General features: G+C 47.5%; 1 protein-coding gene across 1 annotated transcript in view; it reads right to left on the bottom strand.

The window, feature by feature from the left end:
* The window catches only part of Add2 (adducin 2), a 121,195-nt gene that overhangs the window by 12,295 nt on the left and 81,653 nt on the right, over window positions 1-27,247 (bottom strand). Inside the window, exons 5-15 of the mRNA XM_041630655.1 lie at window positions 26,373-26,511; window positions 20,570-20,721; window positions 20,099-20,179; window positions 16,795-16,944; window positions 13,396-13,539; window positions 10,697-10,795; window positions 5,682-5,858; window positions 3,505-3,762; window positions 2,412-2,531; window positions 1,889-1,978; window positions 43-181 (exon numbers count right to left, since the gene is read on the bottom strand). Of these exons, the coding sequence (XP_041486589.1) occupies window positions 43-181; window positions 1,889-1,978; window positions 2,412-2,531; window positions 3,505-3,762; window positions 5,682-5,858; window positions 10,697-10,795; window positions 13,396-13,539; window positions 16,795-16,944; window positions 20,099-20,179; window positions 20,570-20,721; window positions 26,373-26,511 (1,549 nt within the window). The remainder of the gene's footprint in view (window positions 1-42; window positions 182-1,888; window positions 1,979-2,411; window positions 2,532-3,504; window positions 3,763-5,681; window positions 5,859-10,696; window positions 10,796-13,395; window positions 13,540-16,794; window positions 16,945-20,098; window positions 20,180-20,569; window positions 20,722-26,372; window positions 26,512-27,247) is intronic.

Below are 27,247 nucleotides of genomic sequence, written 5' to 3'. Positions count from 1 at the left end.
CTAGGCTGGCAGGCCCTGCAGCTATGGCTTGCACAGGTTTACCTTCCTGCTCCTGTTCTAGCTTCTTCCTCTCCACCTCCTTCTTGTACTCCTCCAGCTCCTGGTCGGTGAGTTGGCTGAAGGGATTGGGCACTGTCTCGGTATCTGCATCGCCCTTGGACATCAGCTGGCTCTCTGTAGACTGAAAGTTAACCAGAGTGTGTGTTGCTCTCTGTCCGCTGTGCTGGGGCCCAAGCTGGAGCTTCTCTCACACTCGGGTGGCGATCAGATGTCTTGCTAGGGAAGTGGCATGTAGTTCCTTGGGACCAAGTTTGGGGGCCTTGGGGTAGGGTTCATTCATTCTCCCCATTGCTACATCTTCCCCAGCTTAGACTTTGTAACTGTCCTGGTGAATGTAAGGGTTTACCCTTTGCCCTTGAAATAAAATCAAAGGATGCTCCCAAGCAGAAGACACACCTTTATTGCAATCCCATCTATGGACACTTCCAAGCCATGACTGTGCATACATTTGATTGCCCAGAGTCAGTCAGACAAAGTCTTGCAAGCATAGCATTGGCTAGAGCAAGCAACATGCCAAGCCCCGCCCCTGCTGCCCCTCCCTGTCCCCCAACAGCAATGCAAGCCACAGTACACAGCATGAAAACACAAGACACAGGGGCTGCAGCATTCTCAGTCCAAGCAGTGGGTCCTGGAGTTAGAGTGACCAAGAGACCAGATCCTTCCTCGAGGATTTTCAGCTGCCTGCTCAGCAGGCTCTAGCAGGGGCACTGGTAGAACCACTGTTTTGCATCTCGGTGCAGTCCCTGACTTGAGATCTAACTAGCCAGACACTTTTAAGCTCCAAGAATCGTCTGGTCCCTCTTGCTCAAGGGGAGGACTGAACCACAGACCCCCACTGCCCTCTCCCTGTAGTGTCCTCTCTGCAGCCCATCCTAGGCATTGCTTGCTCTCCGTGGAGGAGGAGCATAGAGTGAAGCCTCAGGAGAGGTGAGCCAGAGCAGTCACAGTTATGGGCTTCACTCACAAGGGAGACAATGAGTCTCAGACTCAACAGTGAGTCTAAGACAGATGCCAAGGAGAGGGAGGGCCTCGAATGAGAGCTCTTGCTGAGAAGGGCAGAGCTGCTTTAGAACAATCCTGCTCCGTGCTGGGATCACAGGCCATTTCTAACCTTGACCCTACGGCGTTCTCAGTTCAGCATTTGGCTGAGCTGGGAGGGTTGGGAAGCAGGTGCGGATGCATAGCTTGCTGCTGCCTGATCTGCAACCACATCACATTAACATGCTCTACAGAGAGAAATGGGCCCTGTCACTTCCCACTTGCTACTGTTTTGCAAGAGCCAAAGACAGCCATGATGCCACCTGCACAAGGCAGAATTGCAATGCCACTCTGCTGCCAAGCCCTAGACAAGATGCCATCCCATCTCAAACACAGAAACAGCGACTTCATGCTTTCTAACTCTAACTAGGTTTGTATGGACACTCCTTATCTTCCCACCCCACAGGCACAACAGTCCCACCCACACCTCTCTCACTGTGCTCTGGAGCTCTGGCCAGATGACATCAAATCCAGAGGTCAGAAACACCGAGTCCACCAGAACTCAGCAGGACACTGAGAGAGGACCTCATGAAGTCCATTGGCGGGAGGTATGGGGCCGGCCAGGCCTTCCCATGAGCAGATGGGCTGCTCCCTATCCCCTGCACCCAGGAGTGAGTCAACATTGTTCTCCCTGATCTCACAGCCATCTGTGTGGTGGCCCTTCACTATGCAGCAAGAGCCCGGCACCTAAGATCATGGAGTGAGCGGGCCTGAGGACTCAGGGGTCCCACTGCCCAGCCCCAGGAGGCAGATATGCTTCCCCCTCAATTGGGGGTGGCGTCTGCTGTACCGGGCTCCGGCTCTTCTCGGCGATGACGCTGGCCAAGAGTTGGGACTGGGGCCCTGCAGACTTTATGTCTTGTCGGTTTTGTTCTCGAATCTGTGTGGAAAGGGGAGAGGAAGGGGTCAGAGCATGGACGGGCACTCCTGTGTCTAGTGAGGCAGGGACAGGTTTGACAAGGTACTCTATGGTCAGCACCCTGTCCTCTTTGCTCTAGCACAATCTGCCCATCCTGAGAGCTGACTCTATACCTGGTCCCAAGCCACTGAACTCAAAAACTGAACTCATAAAAGGCCACTCTGTGAACAAGTCTTTCAGACCTACCTACTGTGTAAAGCAAGTGCCCTGCTACATAAATGGGTTACAGAGAACCACAGGACCTTGTAAGTCCAGCACGAAGCACTGAGCCCAGGATGTAGCTCATACGGTGTCATATCAGGGGTACTGGTGAGTTCCCCCAACCTGGAAACTTGGCTCGTGCTTCTGGGACCCCAGAATCCTTCAGAAAAGCAAGAGAGAAGAGCAGACTCACCTTGTTCCTCATGTCCAGCACTTCTTGGGGGTCAGTGTAGAGAGGCACAAATTGGTTTGGGTTTTCAATCCGTATGGGCATGCCACTGCTGGACTTTTCCACCTCATCAGCTTTCATCCACTGACAAGACAAGGCACGTGAGGAAGGAGGCAGGGCCACAGGCCAGCGGGTGCCCCACCCACCACCATGGAAGGTCAGCAAGCCGCTCAGAGCTGTTCTCTTTGTGGGACAGAGCCAAGATGAGCGACAGATGACCCAGATGTCAAGGAAGGCCAGAGAGCCATAACGGACTTCAGAGAGTAGTAGCTGAAACTTCAGCAGGCCACCAGTGGGCTTCAGTTCCAGGTAACTGAACTTATATCTGGTGGAAATTTATTCTGACTGGCTGTGGCCACTTTTCATTAATGAAAAATCAAACACAGTGGAACTGGAGGGATTGCCCAGTGGTTAAAGCATAAGGACCTGCATTTGGATCCTCAGGGATGAGAGTCGTGGTCCACCCATAACTCCAGCTGTGAGAGCCAGAGACAGGAGATTCCTAGAGCAAGTAAGTTTAACTGTAACATCAAGCTCTAGGATTATCTCAATGAATAATATAGAAGAGTTATAGAGACTAATTCCAGAATCAACCTTGAGCCACATACATGTGCACCCATGTGCATGCCAAAAAAAGCACATTTACCCGTAAAAAACAGAAAGGAAAAAAATCAAGTAGAGGTCTGTGGAAGGAAGAGAAAAGAGAGAGGAATGGCAACATGTGCTCAGCCTCTCTTCCTCCTGGGTTTGTGTCAAACCCCATGCCCACTGTTGGCTACCTCTCCCGGGAGTTTCCCAAAGCGTAACCCCATGGTTGTGAGGTGAAACAGAACCTAGTCTCTCTCGAATCTGTGCTTATGGAAATAGCCCAGTCCTGTTGCCCTCTGGAGAAATCTGCCCCTCACACCTGAAGTCTCAATACAGGGGTGCAAGAAAGAGGTGTAAGGGTCTCTAGGGCCTGAGCACAGCCTACACGAACCAGTAAGAAAATTACACAATTTGCTTCCCTTCAAATCCAACTCATCCCATCCAGGCCGGCCTGACCTCTCCCTCTCACCGTGGTCTTGGGCCGGGGACTGCCCATATTCCTCTGCACCTCGTCAGCCACATTCACCCGCAGGTAGGTGTTGGGCGTGTTAAGCCAACGGGTCTTCTCCTTCTGCTGCTTCTGAGCATGCTGGCGCAGGGCAGGGACTGGGGCACCGTCCTCTTCAAACACAAAGGCAGTGACTGTGGCTGGGATCTCCACTTCACTTTTGTGTTTGGTTTTCTCTTGGACAAAGGGGTGGCGATATGTGTAGCCTGTCCTGTAGCCCTGAGAGGACAGAACCAGAACCAGGTGTTATAGAGGTGAGAGGTCCACACCTGAATGCCCACCAGACACCCGAGAAGCCAGGCTAAGGTCACAGGGATTTTAAATTGAGATGGGCCTGGTCATTTAGGCTTGTCATTCCAGTTGCTCAGGAAGCTGAGGCAGGAGCATGACAAGCTCAAGGCCAGCTAGATAATGTGGTGATGCTCTGCTTCAAGACAAAGCATGGACAAAAGGGCTGGGGTGTAGCTCCATGGTAGAGCGCTGGGGTGTAGCTCCGCGGTAGAGGAGCGCTGGCTTGGCACATGTGACAGCCAGTGTTTGATCTCTAGCATACAAAAAATTAACAAAATGATGAGTCCTGCTTAAATCCTCATAATTTTGATGAATTTTAAAGTAGTATTGCTTTCTATTAGTACAACAATAATAATAATACTGTAAAATTTTGCAGTGCTGGGTCTAACATATCATGACAAACCAGACACTCACTCTATGAGTTATACCCTCAGTATCCAATGTTTCCAAAGTAGCTAAAATAAAGATAAAAATAACTGAGATTTAATATTATATGTATGTGCATTTGTTCTTGTATGTAGTGTGTGTTTGCAGGTCATAGAACTGCAAAGGGGATCATAAGTGAGAAGGAGGTCTAAGGGAGCGAGGTACAGAGAGCAGTGTATATATGTCACAGGAAAGCAGAAGTGGGAGCTGAGGGAAGGAAGAGGAACAACAGAGGGGTAATGGGTGGGGACGGGAGCAAGGTGGGAGAAATCAGAGCAATGTAGGATGATACATATGTAGGAAGACGCCACGCTGAAACTCATTACTTTGTATGCTAATCTTAAACATTAGTTTTAAAATAATGTCAAAGTAATTACGATAGTAAATTTCCCTTGAACCGTAGGAACAAGCCCCGGCTTGGTCATTGTACAGAGCTGGTTGAAGTTCCTGGCTCACTCAAAGCACCTTTCACTAACATCCACAGGGAAATCTGACTGCCTTAGTACCCTCCTTCTCTCCTCTCTGAAACTTTAAATGGAATCTTGTGCTTCTCAAAGCTTCCAAAGGATTCCTGTAGGAAGCCACTCACAAAGTCCTGGTGCTTCCTCTAGGGGCAATGATTCAGCACACAGATGTTGCCGGGAATTCCATCACCAAAGGCATGCTTCATCATTACAAAGGCTCCCTCAGGTCAGCATAGCAAAAGGACGCAGAGGGATGACGGGAGGGAAAGGATTCATTATTGCGATGACCTTGACATGATAAAGTCAAGTGGCCTTGAGGGTGAGGAAGGTGAGCAGAACAGGAACATTCTAATGGACAGATGGCATTCTCACCCCTCTCAACAGTCCCAGCGACCCACTGACCCCTCCCTCTGTGCCTGAAGTGTTTCCTTTGATTTTCCATATCATCAACTCAGTCATTAGCTCCTGCAAGGGGGATGCTGTCCGCCTGAACCCTTTAATGAATCATTCCATCTAATTCCTTATGAGACTGGCTCATCCATTCACTGCAACAAAGTACTGTAAAGCTACTGCTCGGAATAAGGAAACTGGCAGTGTGATGGCTTTCATTACTAGAGCTGTGACAGTAAGGATGGAGCAGGATCAACTCCAGAAGAGGCGTGGGTAATGGAAATGGTGATGGGGATGGCCTGTGGCTGTGAGGAGAGGCACTGGCTTGGCCGAACTACTTGCTATTTCCCATGCACAACACAGACAGACACGAGGATGTCTCAGCGCTTAGCACAGGGAGGAAGGCGAGTACTGAAGAAAACTATTGTTCAAATGAAAAAACTCAGAGGCTTTCACCAACCAAACCATGACAGAGGCAGTTCTTGTATGTCCTAGTGTTTTGAGCTGTCTGGTTCTGTGGGCTCAGCCTCCGTGGAGTGGTCTGAAGGACAGCACCAAGACACTCACTAAGTTGTCCAGCATCCTCATGAGGGCTTCAAATTCATGTTCTCCCAGACGGCTCTTCTGCATGGGTCCAAAGGTGCTGCCTGCCCACTGCACAGAGCCCACCTCATGTGGCCGGTGTTTCTCTTGCTCTAGGAGAATAAGGTTCTCAGTTCCTCCAGCGCTGGACAGAGCTGACACCTACAGAGAGATCAGAGCATTTTGTCACAGGGGAATGAAGCCCCCCCAAACTGCTATGGTTTGCACAAGGAAGCAGTGGGGCCACAAAGGAGAATTCAGGACCAAGAAAAGTCCAGGAAACTGGAGGGAAATAGCCGGACACTTGTTGGGCGTGCACTCACTGTCATCGAAGTGTAAGTAATTCCTCCTCAGGCTCAGTTCTTAGAGAACCCCAGAGTGGAAGAAATAACAAATGTTAAACTCCAGAAATGAAACCACATAGAGGACAGAACTGGTATCTGGGGTATAGCACACCTAGGCACCAAAACAGGTACAGAGGATATAGCATCCCAAAGAACCAAACAGTACCTAGGACATAATGTCTCAGGGAAGAAGGAATGGTACCCAGGATGCACTGCAGAATTGTAATTATTTCTGGAGAAGACAATGCTAGAAAAGGCTCCAAAGGGGACTATTCATTGTTTTATAGACAAGGTCTCATGTAATCCAATGTGGCCTTGAACTTGCTACGTAGTCTAGGTTGGCCCTGAAAACCTGATTTTCCTGCCTCTACCTGTTGGGGACTGCAGATCCGCAGACCCTGAATTTTCTATGACCCCTTGCCTGCTGGAGTAAACAGCTTGTTTTCCTGTGCTTGCAGCTGCTCTGAGCATGAGACCCTCATGAGTTTCTGATGGCAGGGGAGTGGTTTCTGGTGGGTTGTAGCTCAAAAATCCTGAGAGCTAGGGTGTGGCCATTAGTCAAGGAGAGCCCTATATGAGCTGCCCTGGAACACAATACAATGGGCATTCTTGTTTCAAGAGTGGTCCATGTCTCTGTGTGTTCTGTGATCTCCAGACCCTTGCCTGACTGTAGTTCCAGGTGGCTCAGGCACCACATCTACCTACCAAGATTAAAGATGTTTGCTATCATGTCAATCTGGATCTTCAATCATTATTTCTAATATTTTATTTATTCAAGGAGAATTAAAGATGTCTGCCACTGTGTCCTGAAGAAACTTCAATTATTGTCTGTAATATGTGATTTCTTCAAGAGGAAACTATGTGAATCAAACGGCCATAAATACTTGTGGAACCCGAGGGGCAGTGTCAGCATCTTATTCTCTTTATTTTCCCATGTGTATGTGTGTGACGGTTAGTTTTAAATCAATGTGATATATAAGTCAGACTCTTCTGGGAAGAGGGAACCTCAATTCGGAAAATGACTCAGCTCAATTAGATTGGGCTGCAGGCAAGTCTGTGGAGTATTTTCTTGATTAATGATTGATGTGGGAGGGCCCAGGCCACGGGGGCAGTGGTAACCATGGGCAGGTGGTTGTGAGGTGTATAAAAAAGCAGGTTGAGCAAGCCAGAGAGGATAAGCCAGTAAGCAGCATCCTCCAAGGCCTCTGCTTCAGTTCCTGCCTCCAGGATCCTGACTTGAGTTCCTTCCCTGATGTCTCTTGGTGATAAACTGTGACCTGAGAGCTGTGAGATGATATAAACCTTTTCCTCCCCAAGGTGTGCTTTATCACAGTGATGGAAAGTAAACTAAGACAGTGTGAAACATAGGATCCCTCTCTCACTAACATCTGGTAGAAATACTTAAACCAATGGCCTTTAGGTGTAACCACCTGCAGGGGCCATAGATCTACAGAAGAATGCCCTGGGCAGAGGAGAAGCTGGAAGATTTTTCTACAGTCTTGTTATTCAAGCTATATGTCCATATACCCATGCTGGGGTGATCATATACCCATGCTGGGGTGATCATATACCCATGCTGGGGTGATCAGTCACCAGGTCCAGTGTCAACATGGCACGGAAAGGTGTGCCGCAGTGTCAGACAGCTCCCTCCAGGGTCCTAGAGCCTGTCCCACTGTTAGAGCTCCATGGGGAAAGAGCAGATCAAGTGGCCTCAGGCAGCATCCCTAACTATTAGCACAGAGGTACGCGTATAGAACAGGCAGTTTAGACTAATCTTCAAAGCCTCTGTACTCTTGATCAGCCTCTGTCTTTCCCATCTCATACTTACCTAGTGGTACAGTCTGCTGAGCCCCGCAGCCGTGCCATTCAGAGGTTCTTAGTCAGGCTTGACTTTCGGGGAGGGAGAGGGACATCTGAGATGCATCACTACAGGAGTGTGTAAACACACTCACATCTGAGAAGACTGCCCCCTCACAAGCTCACTTACCAGAGCTGCCCCTCTGATGATCTAACCTGCAGTGCCTGATGTTTCAGGATGGGTTGGGAGTCTGGGCTGTGGTTTAGTGGTGTTTCTTTTGACCAAAGATAAAAGGGTCCATTTAGTTTACTAATAAACGCAGACGCATGAGCTGCAGGCATTGGGCAACACCTTGAGTTCCTGACATCCTCCTGCACCAATGGATGACCCCAACTACTTCTTGGAGGTAAGTTCCTCAGACTCCCTCAGATGAGCCATGACACCCTGGGCGAAGAGGGCATCACAACACTTTCCAGTGCCTTTTTACTCAAAATATATGTCTGCGTGTCTTTAACTGTCCCTACTGTCCCCTGCTGCTCTGGAGAGGCAGTGCTAGGGTGTGTTGAAGAGGAGGCCTGTGTGGGTACCATGCTGCCTGGTGTGTTATATCACCTTCTCACCATGTGACTTTGGGCAGCTGTTTACCGTATTTGTGCTTCAGTTTCCACCCCTGTCAAGTAAAAATGGCAGTGCCCTAGCGACCTCATGAGGAGTCTTTTAAGGTAATACGGTAAAGTATTTGGAATGTTCTGGAGCCTCAGGAGCACCACATGGATGCTGTTGCTAAGTTAACAGAGGATGAGAGGCGGCCTCCCCTGGGACTGTTAATGGAGGAGGAAGGAGGGAGAGAGCACCCACAGCCTTGCCCAAGCTGCCTACTTCTGTCTCTTCCTCCAGCAGTTTCCATGGCGATGGGTAACAGATGGAGAAGAACTGCCTGTGCTTCCCATCTGCCTCTCAGCGAGCAATGACCCACTTTTCTAGAACTCCAAACTGATAGGCAAAGAGAACACTGGGCCCAGGAGAGCTGAGAAGGTGCTTGGGCTTGGACCACAGACACGTTCATAGTCCATAATCACGTTCACCTATTCACCAAGGTCACCGGGCCCATGGTGGACACAGCTCCAGAGCTGGCTGCCCGAGTGTAAGCCTGCAGTAGCTGCAGGCCATGGCTTCTGCACTCATTTGTGCCTTATCCTCTGCTTTTACCCTTCCATGTCTAGACCATCCCTCCTCCCTCACTCTAGAAGCCTCTCCATCCCTGACACTGACAAAGAGTCACCGGTACTTTCCTGGGTTGGTTGCCAGAGGGATGTGGGTGGGCAAAGTCACAGCAAGCCAGTCCTGTGCAGAAAGTGACACCAGCCAGGAGGCTGTTAGAAACCAGGACTAACAGCTCTGACCTATGGCTGCAGGTCAGAAGGTTAAACTGCAAAGGGGTCACTTCTGGGTCTGAACTGAAGGTCCCTCCACTGTGGACCTGTAGGGGAGGCAGCAGGAGTTCTCCATCTGTGCAGAGGGCTGGAATAGCTTTGCAGAGAGGAGCTTTTCCTGAGTGTTCTCTCTCACAGAAGTATCTGCAAAGGTGTGGTAGGGAGGCCTTTACAGTTCAGTGTGAGGAAAGACAGTCTCCCCTTGATAGTAGAGGTTCAGCCAGTTCTGACTCCAGTCAGTGGCCGGAGCATGGGACAGCATTTGTAGTTGAAAGAGAGGGAGTGCATCAGAGACATGACCTGGAGCCAGGGCCCCACAGTGTCTATCTCTGACCATTGCTGTTTCTCGGGATCCTCGCTCAGCAAGGCTTCTCTACAGCCCACTGTAAGGGTATCATAGGCTCCTCCATCCCCACACTGCTGCGCTGATCTCACCTTTTCCCGAGTGACACTGAGAAAGGTGGCGACCTTCCTTCAGTACTGCTCTGCCAGGCCAACCAAAATAAGGCAGCACGGCATCATGTGGGACTTCCGGAGAGCTAACTGTTCTGGGCTGCAGCCTCGGCATCTGTCAGCTAAGCCCTAACAGCAGTGTCACTACCCCTTCTAGCCTGGAAAGGCCACTCTTTCCAGCAACTTTGACCCATGCAGACATGAAGAAAACAGGCTTACAGAGGGCACATCTCTGCCCCAAGGACACCCAGCCAGGGCCGGAGATGAAGGAGCTGAGAGAGCCAGGTCACAAGTATATCCAGGGCTGGGTAAGCCCCACCCCCACCAACGTGTCCACCATAGAGTGCATGCTCTTTGACTGACCTGTACTGTACAGCTGCCTGTACCAGCATCCCTGCTGTTCCAGGGGCACCATTATCATTGACACCTCCACCTAGCTGTCCCTTCCCAGTGAGGGGACTGGGAGAACTTCTCCCTACATACCCTTGGGGGTATCTTGCTGTTCTGGTCGCTATGACAACACTGACTGTCTCTCTGTCCACTCCTCTTTCCATGTCTGACCACACTCCTGACCCATGTACAGCCAACCCCATTCCATGCTACTCCCTGGCAAAACAAGAGCAACCTTTTCCTGTGTCCCCCAGTACAGCTTGGTGTACCAGTCACCCTAGGTGACACAGGTGTGGTAGGGCTTTTGTGTGCCTGTGATGGTTTCCCCATCCTGGCCTCAGGTCCCCTAGATATCAGTAGTACCAGTCACACGGTGTGATGGATTTTTCCAGGATGTGGATCCATTGTCAGCAGGAAACTGCAGGGGTGGAAGGGAAGTGATGACTGGCAGAGTGACAAAGCAGAGTCTCAGGAAGTCAGGTTCACAGGACCCCAAATGACAGCTAGCAGGGCCCACAGTTAGTTCCCAGGGACCCCATCAAAGCCAGATTCTGAGCCTACTTCCCAGAGCGCCTTGCGTACCTGTACCTCACACGCAGCCTGCAGGTGGAAGACCTTATAGAAAGCCTCCTCCACGGTGTCACCCAGAGCGACCATGCCATGGTTTCTCAGCACCAGGATCTGTGGAGGAGGAAAGAGCCCATTAAGTCTGAGCCTCTGGAACTCCCCCTCTGGGCCAGCAAGATGGCTCCATGGGGAAAAGTGCCAGTCATCATGTCTGAAAACCTTTGCTCAGTCCCTGGGACCGACATGGCAGAAGGAGAGAATAGACTATCACAGATCTTCCTCTGGATCCTGTGTGAGCCTTGGAGGCTTGAACTAATCCCCTACCCCACTGCCCCCCCGCAACTGAAGTGAGTAAATAAAATTGTATAATAAAATCAACCTTAAAAAAGCTTCCCTCCTAAGGGACTTTCATCTTACCAAGATCAAGTCTATACCCAGCCTGGAGCCCCTCCCGCAACTCCCCACCTTTTCTCTGTAATCAGGAACATCACTGCTAATCTAAGTGTGGTTTGAGTCCAGTGCACCCAACTGCAGGAAATAGAAAAGGGCATTTGAAACTGATTCTGTGCAGCTCCAGTGACTTTGTGGGGGCACTGCTATGGTTTGGGCCTTAGAGAATTCAGAAGCCCGAAAAGGCAGTCAGCAAAACTATCTAATGCTCAGTATAGTGCTCGGACCTCAACAGTGACCTTCTGCCCTGTGACCTGGTCAACTTTGGTCAAATCCAAGAGGATAACACTCTTGGTGGCTCTGCAGGAACAGGCAGCCATATGCTATCTCTCTGGACCTCGGGCTTTTGCTCCACAGACTTGGCCCTGACAGCTACAGTTCACTTCTAGTCAGTTTTTCAAATGAGGAACAAGAAGTTCAGAGAATGGAAAGTCTCTGGCTCCCTGGATGCAGACTCTAGACTAGAACCTGGGGCTCTCACTGGTGAAACTATTTCTGATTTGGCAGGGACAGTGAATGAAGGGAGTGAAGAGACCAGACACAGGTTTAGATCTCAATTAAGACTTTCCTTCCTTCCCTGAAAGAAATACTCATGGTTGGTTTTACCCTCAGAAGCTTTGAAGCCAGGTGAAGCATGAGGGAGCTGAGGCAAAGAGCTATGCATTTGGTCCCTGCAGAGGGCTGAGGCCTTGGGGATCAGAGCATCTTGCCCTCTCTTGCTAGGATCAGCTGGAGTTTTTTCTTCTCCATGCCCAAGACTTAGAAAGAGCACAGGGCTCAACTTAGAAAAAGAAAAAGCACGTGGAAGACCTTCTCTTAGATTGCCATATCCCACACACTGCTGAGGGTACCCTGGGGTTGATGAGAAGAGTAGCAGGCTCCTCCCCCAAGGTGGAGATGGGGAGGCAGGGACTCAGGAGAAGTGACACAGCTGCCAGCTCAGACTCTGGTCCGAGATGGCACCACAACTCTTTGCTAGCAGAAGACAGTGTTTTAGACTTAAGTCAGGCAACAATACACTTCTCTCTTCTATCCAGTTAGTAACTAATGAATTAACATAGTTAATATTAATGAATTAATATAGCACTCAACTTGGGGAGACTTAGAGAAATATCCTATATATTAGGTGTGAGGAAGGAAGCAGAAGGGACAATCTTTGTGGGAAGGAATCAGGCAATATGAAGTCAGACTTATCAAGTGTGTCCCCTAAAATATCTAAGGAAGTCTCCTTAAGCCCAGAGGCTTAGCTGGAAAGATTTCCTCTTGGTGTTGTTTTTATTAAGAGGAACCCGGGAGGTAAGAAGGGAAGTACCCCCTGTAAGGTTCAACCGTAGAAGTCTACTCAGGTAAATTACAGCTTTTCACACAATGAGGTATGATTTAATAATCTGAGTGATGGAGGAAACAGTCACATAAGAAGGCACTTAGTGTGCATTGCTGAGGGGAAGGAGAATTGGTTTCCTGGCTGCAGTTTTGTAGATATACGTGAACAGCCTTACAGAATGCAACAGCATCTCCAGAGCTATGTGGGAGAAGTGGTTTGTTTTTTTTTTTTTGTTTTCAATTCTTTTCTTTCTAAAAAAAATTCTATAAAACTTGGAGGCTGGAGAGATGGCCCAGTGGCTAAGCGAACTCCTGCTCTTGCAGAGGACCCAAGCTCAGGTCTGAGCACTTCTAGCAGGCTGCTCACAATCACCTGCAACTAACTCCTGCTCCAGGAGATCTGATGACCCCTTCTGGCCTCCACATGTACACACATAAAAATCTTAAAAATTATCTACAGAACAAAGTTCTCCAATGAGTACATGTTGCTTTTGTGATGTTAATTCTATCTGTCTGTGTGATAGAGGGAGAGAGGGAGGGAGGGAAGAAGAGAGGGAGAGAGGGAGGGAGGGAGGGAGGGAGGAAGGGAGGGAGGGAGGGAGAGGGAAAGGGAGAGAGAGAGATCGAGCACATCAGAGGTGAACATTGGGCATCTTCCTCAAGTATTCTCCACCTGATTTTTTTTTTTTGAGACACGGTGTTGCATTAATATTGGAGCTCACTGATTCAGTTAAACTGATTGGCCACACAAGTCCCAGGGGTCCACCTGCCAGCACTGGGGTTATGGGTACATAACAGCCATACCCAGCTTTTTGTGTAGATACTGCGGATGGAACTCAGGTTCTTGTACAGCCAGCTCTTTACCATTCTGAACCATCTCCCTGGTCTTGTGATGTCAGCTTTTGACAGTACCACTCCACAGCTCCCTCCCAGAAACAAACCTTGCACGTCGGTCCAAGGCACTTCTGCAAATTGATTCGATCTGCTTCCTGCTCCATTTCCCCATTGAAGTCATAGTAGGCCATGTCCCCCACCAGCAGGGCATTATGAGAGACAGGCAGGAGGCCACACTTCATAGCTGACACCTACAGGGAAACAATGGTTACCTGGCACCTGTAGCCCAGGCCACAGGGTGCACTGGCCCTCTCTCCTTGGAGCACAGCAGGCCAGGCCTGCTCACAGGAGGAAGACTGTGCACCGCCCAGGCCCACTCTCTCAGTGAGGGTCGTGACCTTTCCGTCACACTTGCACATCACCCCAGCAGCTCTGAGGACTGCTGGGCTAGCATGCCCACGGGGGACCCTGCCACCCAGCCCCAGCTCTGTGACTCTGGGAGGAGGCAGGAGTGGTGGACATGTTTCCCCTCATAGTATGGCCCTGGGGCAGTATGAGTACAAGGACTGAGGGCTAAAACCTGTGTTGGTTCCTGTGCTGGCTAGTTTTATATCAACTCTTAACACAAGCTGGAGCCATTTTAGAAGAGGGGACATTAATTGAGAAAATTCTCCTATGAGATTGGCTTTTGGGCAAGCCTGGGCTATTTCTTGATTGGTGATTGGTACAGGAGGGCCCAGCTCACTGTGGGTGGTGGGTGGTGCTGCCCCTAGGTTGGTGGCCCTGACTGCTATAAAGAAAGTAGACTGGGCAAGCCATGTGGAGCAAGTCAATAAGCAGAGCTCCTCCATAACCTCTGCACCAGTTCCCACTTTCAGGTTCTTCCTTTGGGTTCCTGCCTCACTTCGCTGCATGATGAATTACAAGTTGAAAGATGACACAAACCTGTTCCTCCTCCCTGTTGGTTCTGGCTATGGTGTGTTATCTGGCTATGGTGTGTTATCTGGCTATGGTGTGTTATCTGGCTATGGTGTGTTATCTGGCTATGGTGTGTTATCTGGCTATGGTGTGCTATCTGGCTATGGTGTGTTATCTGGCTATGGTGTGTTATCTGGCTATGGTGTGTTATCTGGCTATGGTGTGTTATCTGGCTATGGTGTGTTATCTGGCTATGGTGTGTTATCTGGCTATGGTGTGTTATCTGGCTATGGTGTGTTATCTGGCTATGGTGTGCTATCTGGCTATGGTGTATTATCTGGCTATGGTGTGTTATCTGGCTATGATGTGTTATCATCTGGCTATGGTGTGTTGTTATCTGGCTATGGTGTGTTATCTGGCTATGGTGTGCTATCTGGCTATGGTGTATTATCTGACTATGGTGTGTTATCTGGCTATGGTGTGTATCTGGCTATGGTATGTTATCTGGCTATGGTGTGTTATCATCTGGCTATGGTGTGTTATCTGGCTATGGTGTGTTATCTGGCTATGGTGTGCTATCTGGCTATGGTGTGTTATCATCTGGCTATGGTATGTTGTTATCTGGCTATGGTGTGTTATCTGGCTATGGTGTGTTATCTGGCTATGGTGTGTTATCTGGCTATGGTGTGTTGTTATCTGGCTATGGTGTGTTATCTGGCTATGGTGTATTATCTGGCTATGGTGTGTTATCTGGCTATGATGTGTTATCATCTGGCTATGGTGTGCTATCTGGCTATGGTGTGTTGTTATCTGGCTATGGTGTGCTATCTGGCTATGGTGTATTATCTGGCTATGGTGTGTTATCTGGCTATGATGTGTTATCATCTGGCTATGGTGTGTTATCTGGCTATGGTGTGTTATCTGGCTATGATGTGTTATCATCTGGCTATGGTGTGTTATCATCTGGCTATGGTGTGTATCTGGCTATGGTGTGTTATCTGGCTATGGTGTATTATCTGGCTATGATGTGTTATCATCTGGCTATGGTGTGTTATCTGGGTATGGTGTATTATCTGGCTATGGTGTGTTATCTGGCTATGGTGTGCTATCTGGCTATGATGTGTTATCATCTGGCTATGGTGTGTTATCTGGCTATGGTGTGTTATCTGGCTATGGTGTCTTGTTATCTGGCTATGGTGTGTTATCTGGCTATGGTGTGTTATCTGGCTATGGTGTGTTATCTGGCTATGGTGTGCTATCTGGCTATGGTGTATTATCTGGCTATGGTGTGTTATCTGGCTATGGTGTGTTATCTGGCTATGATGTGTTATCATCTGGCTATGGTGTGTTGTTATCTGGCTATGGTGTGTTATCTGGCTATGGTGTGCTATCTGGCTATGGTGTATTATCTGGCTATGGTGTGTTATCTGGCTATGGTGTGTATCTGGCTATGGTGTGTTATCTGGCTATGGTGTGTATCTGGCTATGGTATGCTATCACAGCACCAGAAAAGTAAACTAATGCAGCCTCCTACTCCATTTCTCCTTGAAAACAAAGCATAGTGAGGTGCAGAAGGGCCTACTATCTTGTCCCACTGCCCCAAATCAGCCCAAGACTGCAGAGACCTTCAGCACAAACACAGCATCGGGTCTTGGTCCTGATTCTCAGAAGTCTCAACAGGCTGGTGTCGTGTGATCTGTCCTACAGGTATGTGTTCTGGTGTCAGCAGGAAAGGATGATGGCCAAGGCAATGCCCAGTGTCTGCCATTTCTCTGTGACACCGTAGTGTCCTCTGTACATGTGGAGAGATGGCCTCAATATTACCTGTGATCTGTGATTGTTCCCTCTACTCTCCCCGGGTTTATTGCACCCTTCCCTAGATCTCAGCTGCCCTGAGCTATGGAAAAGTCTGCAGACCCAGTTTCCATCAGCTCACTCTTCTGTGACAAGGTCTCTCTCCTCTGAAGGTCTGGGTCATGTGGGGACCAGGGCAGCATGAAGCCCAACAACACTGACTTGGGCAGACACTTGAGAGGTGCAGCTGCCTGGCTAAGCTCCCAGCTGCGGCTACGGCAGAGTTGGGGAGTCTGTGAAAGCACTTTCCTCGCCCTCACCTCTCACCAAGACACTGGTGAGGGAAAAGAAGGTGGGAATAAAGATCCCACAGGAGACTCCACTCTCGATCTAAATTCCAGATATTCCAGAATCTATATTTTCATCATTATTTATTTTTATTTCCTATGTATGGATGTGTTTTCCTTTATGTCTGTCTGAGCATCACATGCTCACAGTACCTACAGAGGTCAGAGCAGTTGGTGTCGAATTCCTGGGACTAGGGTTACAGATAATTGTGAGTGGCTGTGTGGGTGCTGAGAATCAAACCCAGGTCCTCCGAAAGAGCGGCCAGTGCTCGTAAGCCCTGAGCCATCTCTCTGCCCCTTTGCAGACTTTTTAAATGATGATATTGCTATATCCCAGGTGATGATCTCCCCAGGGAGAAACAGGTGCTCTGGGCTGTCTCCCTGTGTCTCCCTGACACAGGGAGCCTGGCTCTGGGTGGAGCTCCGGGGCTGGGAGACCTCACTCACCGCGGCTGTGGCAGGTGTATGCAGGTGGATGGCGCACCGCACATCGGGCCTGGCGGCATAGATGGCTGAATGCAGACTGAAGCCCGTGGTGTCCACTGGGAAGCAACTGCTGCCCTTCTCTACCACCTCTCCCAGAATGTTCACCTTGATCTGGTCAGTGAAGAAGAGAACAGACTCAGAGTGGCAGACCAGTGTGTCTCCTGCCCATGTCCACCCAGGATGACAGGAGTAATAGTTGGCCTTTGTGTTGGGGGCAACAACATGGAGGCCTGCTTGCATCCTTCAGGGGTGATAGGTGCTGGTGATTCTGTAGGGGAAGTGGTGGGGCAGTTTCTCAGACTTTATCATGCGTTACTTCAGGAGCTGCCAATATAGAATCTAAATACAGAGAGGACTCAGCACGCTTAGCATTTTCCTAAATGGTGTCCAGGCTGTGGCCCACAAACCCCACTCCAGTTATGAGCTAGAAGAGAATCAGTGACAGAATCCTCTAGAAGCAGCTAAGAGGACTCTTGGATGCCAACAGAAACCTTCCCAGAGGAAGTCCTGTCTAAGCTGAGCCATCTCATTTTTGAAACATCATAATGTACACAAAGGTAAAGAGAATGGTATACTGAACACCTTTTACCAGTCATGGAAAAGGGAAGTATTTAAGGGACCAATGGGAAGAAGTCACTTTCTTAGCCTGCTCTCTACCCTCTACTAGCAGGTGGTTTGGCTAAAAACCATTACATATAGTATGTGTGTAAAGGAGGTGGTAAGGGAGAATGAGGGAGAGAGACAGAGACAAACATAGTGAGTCTTGGTGGGAGAAAGCACATACATACATGTTTGTGTGCATGCACACAAACACGCACACATCAAGAATAATGTTTGTGGCTGGCTATGGTGTTCCTACTTAACCAATGATTCACAAAGCATCAACGTCAGGGAAGGCTTTTTGTGACTGATAAGACAAGGGGCCTCCTGAGTAGAAAAGGGAAGATGTTTCATCCTCAAAGTGTCCCCACCAACCCTCCCAGCACATTGCAAGGCCCACCCCTCAAAGATGCAAATCACCTAGTACAACCCAAATTCTGAGGCAAGGTCCTCTAACACAACCTTCCTCACTGTGTGACCCTTTAATACAGTTTCTCATGTTGTGGTGATCCCCAAACATAAAATTATTCTCCTACTGTTATGAGTTGTAATATAAATACCTGATATGCAGGATATCTGATATGTGACCCCTGCAAAGGGGCTGTGACCCACAGGTTGAGAACCTCAGTCCTAACACCTTAGTGGTCTGGTCCCCAGGCACTCTGTGTCCCTAGGTTGATTACAATTATACCTTGTTCACTAACAAATTAGATTTTGGTTTCGGGCAGGGAACCCTGATTGCTCTTTGGGCTGACGAGGGAGTTGGACTTGATTGGGGGAGGGGGAGGGAAATGGGAGGCGGTGGCGGGGAAGAGACAGAAATCTTAAATAAATAAATAAATATCACCAGCAGTGGTAGTGCACACATTTAACCCCAGCACTCAGGAGACAGAAGCTAACTTGGTCTATAGAGCTAACTCCAGAACAACCAGTGCTATACAGAGAAATCCTGTCTTGAAAAACCAAAAAGAGAAATCACTGTAACTTTGACCCTCTAAGTAGAAACACCTGTGACATCCCAAGTCTAACACACAAATCAGGTCCACAAACGACCCCATACCCCATTCCCAAAAGTCCACAGACAGAAGAGGGACCAAAGAAGAGTGACATTTTGGTGTGGGGAGGGGCACATTATTGGTACCATGTGATTAGCTGCACGGGACAGCATCCAACAGACCACCGCTGCAAACCTCTATGGAGGGAGTTTTACAGAACGGAACTGGTTTGGAGTGGCCTGATGCTGGCTAAGTGTGACAGCAGTTTCCCCAGATCATTCTTGTGCTCAATCTGATTCCCCAGTTCGTCAAAGAGTCCCAGTCAGACTTCCCTCTCTGGCTATCTCATTGCCGAACCTGTGGCTTGTGTCCCAGGAATCTCCACAACATACTAGGCCAGTGAGCATTCCATCCAGTGCCTCCGTCTAGATCAGAAAGCAGGGACTCTGAGGACTGCCTCAGAGACACAGGCTTGGCTTTGGATTCTGCTGCTGTGCAAATTTACAAAAGATGCCAGCTGTGGGGAGTGACACTCAGGTGATTCCACCTCTTCTTTCTGCCTCAGCAACCACATTCTCCTCTGGAGGGATAAGTTGCACATCCATACACAGTCACCCATGGTCTACCTATACCCCAGATCACCTCAGCCTGCTGGTGACCTCCACAAGACTGTCCATACCCTAGATCACCTTCTGCCTATGATTCCCCCTCAAACCTGCATCTTGGGGTCAGACCCCTTCTGAACCTACCACATCCAAATGCCAACTGCTTCTGCCTCAGAGACAGTGCCCACTCTCCCAGCACCTCACATGGTGTGGGAAGTTCTTCTGTATATATGTCGCTTTTGGTTAATGATAAAGCCGCTTTGACTTATGGCAGGGCAGAATAGAGAAAGGCAGGAATTCCAAGCAGAGGAGAAAAGAAGGCAGAGAGTTAAAGAGATGCCATGTAGCTGCTGAAGGACAGACACCTAAGAACCTTACCGGTAAACCACAAGCCTCATGGTGATACATAGGTTAGTAGAAATGGATTAATTCAAGATGTAAGAGTTAACTAGAAATATGTATGAGCTAATTGGCCAAGCAGTATTGTAATTAATATAGTTTCTGTGTAATTATTTAGGGTCTAGGTGGCCGGGAAACGAACGAGCAGCCTCTGACTACACTCATACTCCACACCAGTTGCCAGCCCAGCTGATCACAGGCCCACTAAGTATGCACACCCAAAATATCTTTCACAGATCACAGAAAAAAACACTGAGCATTCATTCTGATGTCTGCTGGCCTCCACATCTGTCAGGGCAATCCGTGAACAAAAGAAACACTATCTTTCCTTCACCTTCAGATTCCAAATACTGAGCCAGACTGCAAGTCTCTTGTTCCAATGTGTTTCCATCCAAGGACACTTTCCTCAGGACATATGCTCTAACCTCTACCCAGAACTCGGGTCACCTCCCATTGCCTCCTCCCTCCACTGGGTTTGTTGCCTGCACCCCATCCCATCATGCCTGAGGCACCCACTGTGTCTACGTGTCTTCTCTGCCCAGGGAGAGTGAGTTCCACAAGGAACAGGACAGTAGGCTCTGATTTGGAGATGAACCTGTCCTTCCAGGGTCACATGGGTCCTGCCATCTTAGTAAGAGTCAGCACTGAGATGCTAGCTATACTTACCAGGCTAGACGCTGTGACCTCACTGCAGGAAACCCCCTTGGGGCTGATCAGGAAGTGATCTTGCTCCTTGCTCACTCTCATCTGGGGGAAGAGAGATAAGAAACTCAGGGCCAAGCAGAGAGGAAGAAGAGATGCTTCTAAGGACAATGCTTAAATCCCCATCTCCCTGAACTCACTGCATCAAGGCTTTCTCCAGTGAACCCTCCTCCACTGAGAGGTGAAGAGGTCTGCTCTTTACTAAAGTTGTGCAAATACAAAAATTAGGGACAGCCCTGGATATAGGAGCTGGCTCCCATCCAAAGGGGTACCCACTAAGATTATTCTGTTGATCACAGTGATGAGCGATCTTGGGAGAGGTGAGTGGATTTTAACCAAGGGCCACTAACAGTGCTTGGCCACACTGAGGGTTAGAAGCCTTCCTTTCAGGTTTTGTGGGGGTAGGGGGCTGGGCACAGGGTACCTGCTCCTCACCGTGACATAGGTGTCGCTGAGCTGCGCCCAGCCATAGAGGTCCAGGAGGCGGTAGACACTGCTAATCTTGCACCGCATAAGCCTCTCCCCCTTGGCCAGGTTCAGGGAGTCAGCAGTGTGGAGGTCATTGATGGGTGTCATCATGGAGAAGTCTGCAGGGATGGGAAGGACAGCACATCTCCCTGAAGATGAGTCGCTACCAGCCAGCTTGGTACTTGTCCCATGCCCCCTTAGATCTCACTGACTGATGCTGCCACTGTGCACAAAACACTCCCTGCCAGAGCACCAAACAGCCCTCAACTCCCACCTAGAGGAAGAAAGGTTGTAGATTGGCTGTTTGTGGCTTACAGAGCCTTCTGCTCAGCTGACTGAAGCTGGTGCTGCTTTGGGCAGAGAGCCATGCCAAGAACTGGGGATATACCTTGGCTGGTACAGCACTTGGCCGACATGCACACATCTCTAGGTTTGATCACTAGCACTACATAGAATATGATGGTACATATCTGTAATCTTAGCATTCGCTGAGGAGCTGGAGGCAGGAGGACCAGAAGCTCAAGATTATCCTGGGCTACAAGGAAAATCTTGTTTAAATTTAAGATCAGCCTGGGCTAGATGAAACTTTGTCTCAGGGAAACAAACAAGCAAATAATGTCAAAAACAAAACAAAAAACAAACAAAAAACCCAAAGCCACGAACAAAGTGTACTTGGAATTTCAAAGCTGCCATAAACCCTAAACAGGGGCACTGGGTAAACGTAGGATAAAGTTCTGAGTGGGAATATGCAGAGGTGGGAGCCCTAGCTTTAGGGGAGAAGCTGCAACTCAGAAGGCTGCCACCTTGTTTTGAGGGACCCTGTGATAGAACTTACTCTGTGACTTGGAAACAGGGCACACAGAAAGCCACATCAACGAGGAAGAAATGTTCTCAACTCCCCCTGCCCCAGTCCTGTTTGGAAGCCATAGGCCCCAGCCAAGGCTGGCAGACAGCTGCAGTGTCCGCAAGCACACATCTGTTTCTGTTAGGGCAGGCAGCCACATGGTCATACGCTGCCTTTTCTAGGAATCTGAGGGAATGGCTGTGTGAGGTGTGTACATGTACACATATGCATGAACACACATCAAATTTTCTTTTTAAAAATATACTGGTTAAATAAAAATTATAAAGGTCTTATTGTTATTATCCAACTAGAAGTTGGGAAAAAATAATCTTCTCTTGGGCAAAGACAGCCATTTCAGGTCATTTTTTATGAAGTAAGGTTATACAGTGAAGTTACAGCAACAGTGGTTGATTATATTATGAGTGTTATTTTTCAAAGACTGGTTGGGTATGGTGAGACACTTCTGTAATTCCAACTCTCAGAATGTTGAGGTGGGACAGTCAAGGCCAGCCTAGGCTATCCAATGAGACCCCCATCTCAGAACAAACAAAATATGAAGTAAAATATATCCTGAGTACAAGGAGAAACAAAAGCAATGAAATGGACGAGTCAACCTTCACTTTTGACAAAATCTAATGAAAATGGAAATATAAATTAAATGGAGTGTCTTGGAGATTGCCCTTACCCATACATCATTTGAAAATAATTATATTAGGTTGCAAAAAGCTCTCACTAAATCCTTGGCATGGAACTTAAGCAGTACATGTTTTTTAATTCAATGAAGCCTGTCAATAACAGATCTATAGGCCATCAAGCATTCAACTTCTTAGCAATGAGAAAAGACAGCTCACGGAATAAAAATCAGGTCATTTGGGGCTGCTGCTCAGTATGTGCTTGATATGTGTACATCTGTGGTTCAGTGCCAAGCACTGTCAGATATGAACAGGACCAAAGCAGCAGCTGCAAACTGTCCATTGCATGAAGACAAGCAATGCTCAGAAGTTCACAGCCTCAAGTGTCTTCAGCACTGAGCAAAATATGAAAATATACCAAATTAATTTTACATAGAAAAAACCCACAAAAATTAGCCATAGAAAAAGGTCTGGTTAGCTCTTGTCCACCAGATACAAATCTAGACACATCTAGAAAGAGGGAACCTTATCTGGAGAATTGTATCCATTAGACTGACCTACAGGCAATCTGTGGGCACATTTTCTTGCTTAATAATTGATGTGGGAGGGCCCAGCCCATTGTGGGTGGGACCACCCCTGGGCTGGTGCACTTGGGTTGTTCAAGAAAGCAGGCTGAGCAAGTCAGTAAGCAGCACTCCTTCATGGCCTCTGCTTCAGCTCATATGTCCACGTTCCTGCCCTGCTTGAGTTCGTACTTTGACTTCCATCAATGAAGAACTGACATGTAAGCCAAATAAAGCCTTTCCTGTCCAATGCTTTTGGTTGTAGTGTTTATCACAGCAATAGGAAGAAACCAGGACAGAAATGTTGGGAAATATTAAGTACAAAACTAAAGTATGTCAGATGAGGTAATGTCCACCTGTAATCCCAGTGCTTGTGAGGTGAAGGTGAGAGGAGAGAGCTCTTGACCAGTCAAAACTACGTGACTAGACGCTGCTCCCCCTCTTCCTACAAAAGGCTGGGACATAGCTTGATGGTGCAGTGATTACCTAGAACATACAAAGCATTTGATCCCCAATGTTGGAAAAGAAATTAGTAATCAGGAAAAATTTTAGGACCAATAAGTAATCCCAAGAACTAGTGTATACGACCTATGAGAAAGCAAAGGTAAGTTGCTCAGTAAGACAAACTGAGAGCACACTGCCGCAGAAGCCAAGCAGGTGCCATCTCAAAAAGCCAACAATGAAAAGAATATTGTAAGTTACTTGGTTTTAAAGAGAATTCATTGAAATAGATAATTTCATATAAAATATATGATCAAAATTTAATGACACAGCAGCAAAATAAAAATTTAAAATTCCCTAAACTGGAGGTAAACGTCAAGAATCTCTGAAAATTTTCCAGATCTGGACAACTTTGCAAGTGAGCTGCAAACCTTCAAGGGTGATTTTCCTGCCTTGTTTAAACTCCATCAGGGAAGGACAAAGGTGGATCTCCCTGGTTTGTGTTAAAAAGTCATGGCTAAATGCCCTGGAAGTGGACTGCTCAACCTCACATGAGAATATGTGTACACAAATCCTTAACAGAATTCTAACAATAAAACTCAGGAGAGAATTTCTAAAACAATGCATCAGAGGAAGAAATTAGGGTCAAGGAGACGGCTTAGTTGGTAAGCACTTGCCACCCAAACAGGAGGACCTCTGCTCGTCACTAGAACCCACTTTTTTAAAAAAAGGCAAGTATGTTGGGACACATTTGTAATCTCAGCACTGGGGAGTGGAGACAGGAAGAGCACTAGAGAAGAGAAGCCAGCCTAGCTGACTTAGGCTATGAGAGACTCTGCCTCAAAGATGTGGTGAGCTACTCCCGAAGACCAAATCCTAAGGTTAAACTCTGATCTTCACAGACATGTGTGCTTACATGGGAACTTGTACACACACACACACACACACACACACACACACACACACACCCCAGAGATGATTTATTTCATGTATTTCAAAAGAGCCCAATATTTAGAGATCTATCACTATAACTCATTGTGGCAGTTGTTCAAGGGGGAATAAAAAGGAATCAATGCCCCAAATGCATTTTATAAAACTCAAATTCTATTTCTGAGAAAGGTCTACAATGGGCTAGAAGTAAAAGACATTTTCTCAATATGATAAAGAATAATGATCTCAAACTTTGTGGTTAAAGAATTCCAGTAAAGTCAGATGCGAGACAAGGATGCCCATTCTCTAAATTATTAAGCACCGTTCTAAAGCCTGAGGGGATAAAACCAGAAAACTAGAAAAAATAAGGCCAAGGGCAAAATGCTGGTAGATGGAGGCAAAATGACAATGTTTGCAGATTATTTGATTGTCTATATCCAAAATGCAAGGCCAGTCAGATGGTTCAATGGGTAAAAGTGCTTGCCACCAAGGGCCTCACAATGTAGGAGGAGAGAACCAACTGCTGTAGGGGCCTTCTGACCTCCATACTCATGCTATAGCATATAAATACTCACACACATACATGTTTGTGTATACACACACACACACACACATACAATGAATAAAAAACATGTTTTTAAAAGCAGAAGAATATGTATGTGTACTCAAGAAAAAAAATTGAATAAAGAGTCATTTATGACAATGAAGTTATATATTATTTCCTGGATGGGCTTAAGACACAGTCAGATTGTATAGAAATAACTAGTAAGATTTCCTGGTAGATATTATAGAACCAGCAGAAAACATATCTTGTTTCTGAAGATCCTAAATCAATTCTTGAAAATATTGTTAAATTACTTCCCACATGCTAGGTACAGTGTTCTAAGAACCAACCACACACATCTCCCCCATGGAGGCTATATTCTAAAATAAAAATTAAAAATTTCAATCCCTCTACCAAATCAATCCCAATCAAAATCACCAAAGGATTATTTTAAGGTATAGGAGAATAGAGCTTGACAAAATAACTCCAAAATTACTTTATAGACTACATTTGTACAAGACGTTAAGACAAAGGGCTGTAATTGTCTAGGCACGGGGCCAGGAGCAGAAGACACAAAGGAAGGCAGAGGGTTCTGCTCTGTGAGAAAATACTCTACACAATGTGAAAAATGCTGTGACTGAAGTTAAAAGGCAAAGGAGAAACTAGAAAAAAACCTAATATATTTGGCATGTCATAGGGAAGCAGCATTAATTTATAAAGATTTGAAAACTCATACAAAATACAGTAATAGGAAAATTGGAAAGTATGAGATAAACATTTTATTATAATAAAAAACACTACAGATGAAGTTTTTGGTATAGCCTGCCTCAGGGGAAAGGAAATGGTAGCAGTCTAAGACGAGGTTGAGGAAGGGCAATGCCCACCACATTCTGTTGAGGGCAAGGTTGGCACAACCTCCTTCTCCAGGATGGCAAAGGGACACAATCTGCATTATGCATATGTCTTCAAACACATATTTGCATTCCTCTAGCAATTCTTAAAATTTGTCTTTGGAAGACAGTTCAGCTATTTCATTATAATTTATCTTTCTCATTATAATTTATCTTTAAAAGATAGTTGTGCATATAGCACCAAATTTATTTACCAGTATGTTTACCACATTGTAGTTCATAATATCAAAAAGCTGAATACAATATAAAAATCTAATAGGGAACAATCAACTCAATGGCTTGCAACCACAAAAAATATTGCAGAACCATATTTATGATGCAAAATTGAGTTGATATGCCATTAAAATTATATGTGTAATATGATTGCATTCTTTATTTCAATAAGATATCTATATTAAAAGAAAAAGTTGGAAAGATACATCAAAATATTGCTAACAGTGATTTTGGAGTTCTCAGAACACAGCCGAGTGGGTTTTAGCTTCTCATTCTCTAATGTTTTCCTTAGCTGTAGCCATCACCCTATACATCTGAGTCATATGGAGCAAGGGCAGCTTCGAGGCTGTGGGCAGAGCTGCACATTCCAGGAAGGGAGCCCACACATAGCCATAGCTCCTCTACTGCCCAATAGCCACCATTCTGGCTGGTCTCCTGGCTCCGCGCATCTCTTCTCATCCCCTGAAGTCGCCTCTACCCTTCCCATTCCTGGCATCACAGATGATTCTCCTGTGGATCTTTAATTCACAGGAACGTCAGAAGTAGAGCCAAGCATCTCTCTGCCCAGACCTGCTAATGCAATGGCAGCTTGGCCATTGCCTAGCAACCAAGCAGCTTCTGGTGCTTCCTCCTCCCTTCCCTACCTCATTCCTCCTCCCCCACTCCTGGCAGATACCCAGACACCCACATACTCATGGAAGAAGCTGGGAAGACTGCGTGGGAGGTGCTGGCCATGAAGTCCGCAATCTGTCGTAGCGCCCAGATGTTGGAGGAATTGTTGCCTTTCTTCATCTGTTCCTGGATGAGACCTTCCAGCTCTTCCCTGAAAGACTGCAGCAGGTGGAGGGGTTGGAGCCCAGTCCTCGTGGAGAGCTGAGGGCCCAGCAGGTCCTCACAAGAGGCTGCAGGCCCAGCAGGTCCCTAGGGATTGGTGTCCAGCTCCTCACAGAAGGACCAAGAACCCTGCAGATCCCTAGAAGCTGAGAGCACAGAAAACCCTGGGGGGCTGGTCCCTGAACACTTCACAGGGGATGATCTCAACACACTCCCGTCCTGTAGCTCCTCACAAGAGAACAGCTCCTGTAGGTCTCCTGGGGACTGGTCTTCCAGCTCTTCAGTAAGGGCTAAGAACCCTGAAGGTTCCCCAGAAGCAGGTTCAGTAGGCCCTCAGGTTGCTGTATAGGTTATTAAGGAGGCTCTGGGGGTGGGTCTAAGCCCTCATTTTCTGTGGGGGTAGTCCAGATTCTGGCTCCCTTCTATATGAGTGATAGCCAAGGCCATACCAGGCATGGTAGGACTTCACTGTAGTTAGAATTAACTGAATGAGAAAGTATACTCCTTCCCCATTAGCACATCCAGGGCTCCCCTCACACATCTCTCAGTTTCTTGGCATTCTTAGTGCTTGGATAGGAGGAGATGGAGAAGGACTGGAGGATTTCTGCAGTGCCTCCACTGTGATGCACTATGCTAAGCTCAGGTTTTCAGTTCCCTACACTGGGAACTTAGCCGCTGGCCAGGTGGTAGGAGGAAACATGGGAGGAACAGGAAGTTGTATGATACTGAGGAT

This window comes from Microtus oregoni, unplaced genomic scaffold (genome assembly GCF_018167655.1).
Source record: "Microtus oregoni isolate MIOR12 unplaced genomic scaffold, Mior012 000002F_ref0000024, whole genome shotgun sequence".
Classification (NCBI taxonomy): Eukaryota; Metazoa; Chordata; class Mammalia; order Rodentia; family Cricetidae; genus Microtus; species Microtus oregoni.
This window is presented reverse-complemented; position numbering and strand designations above follow the sequence as displayed.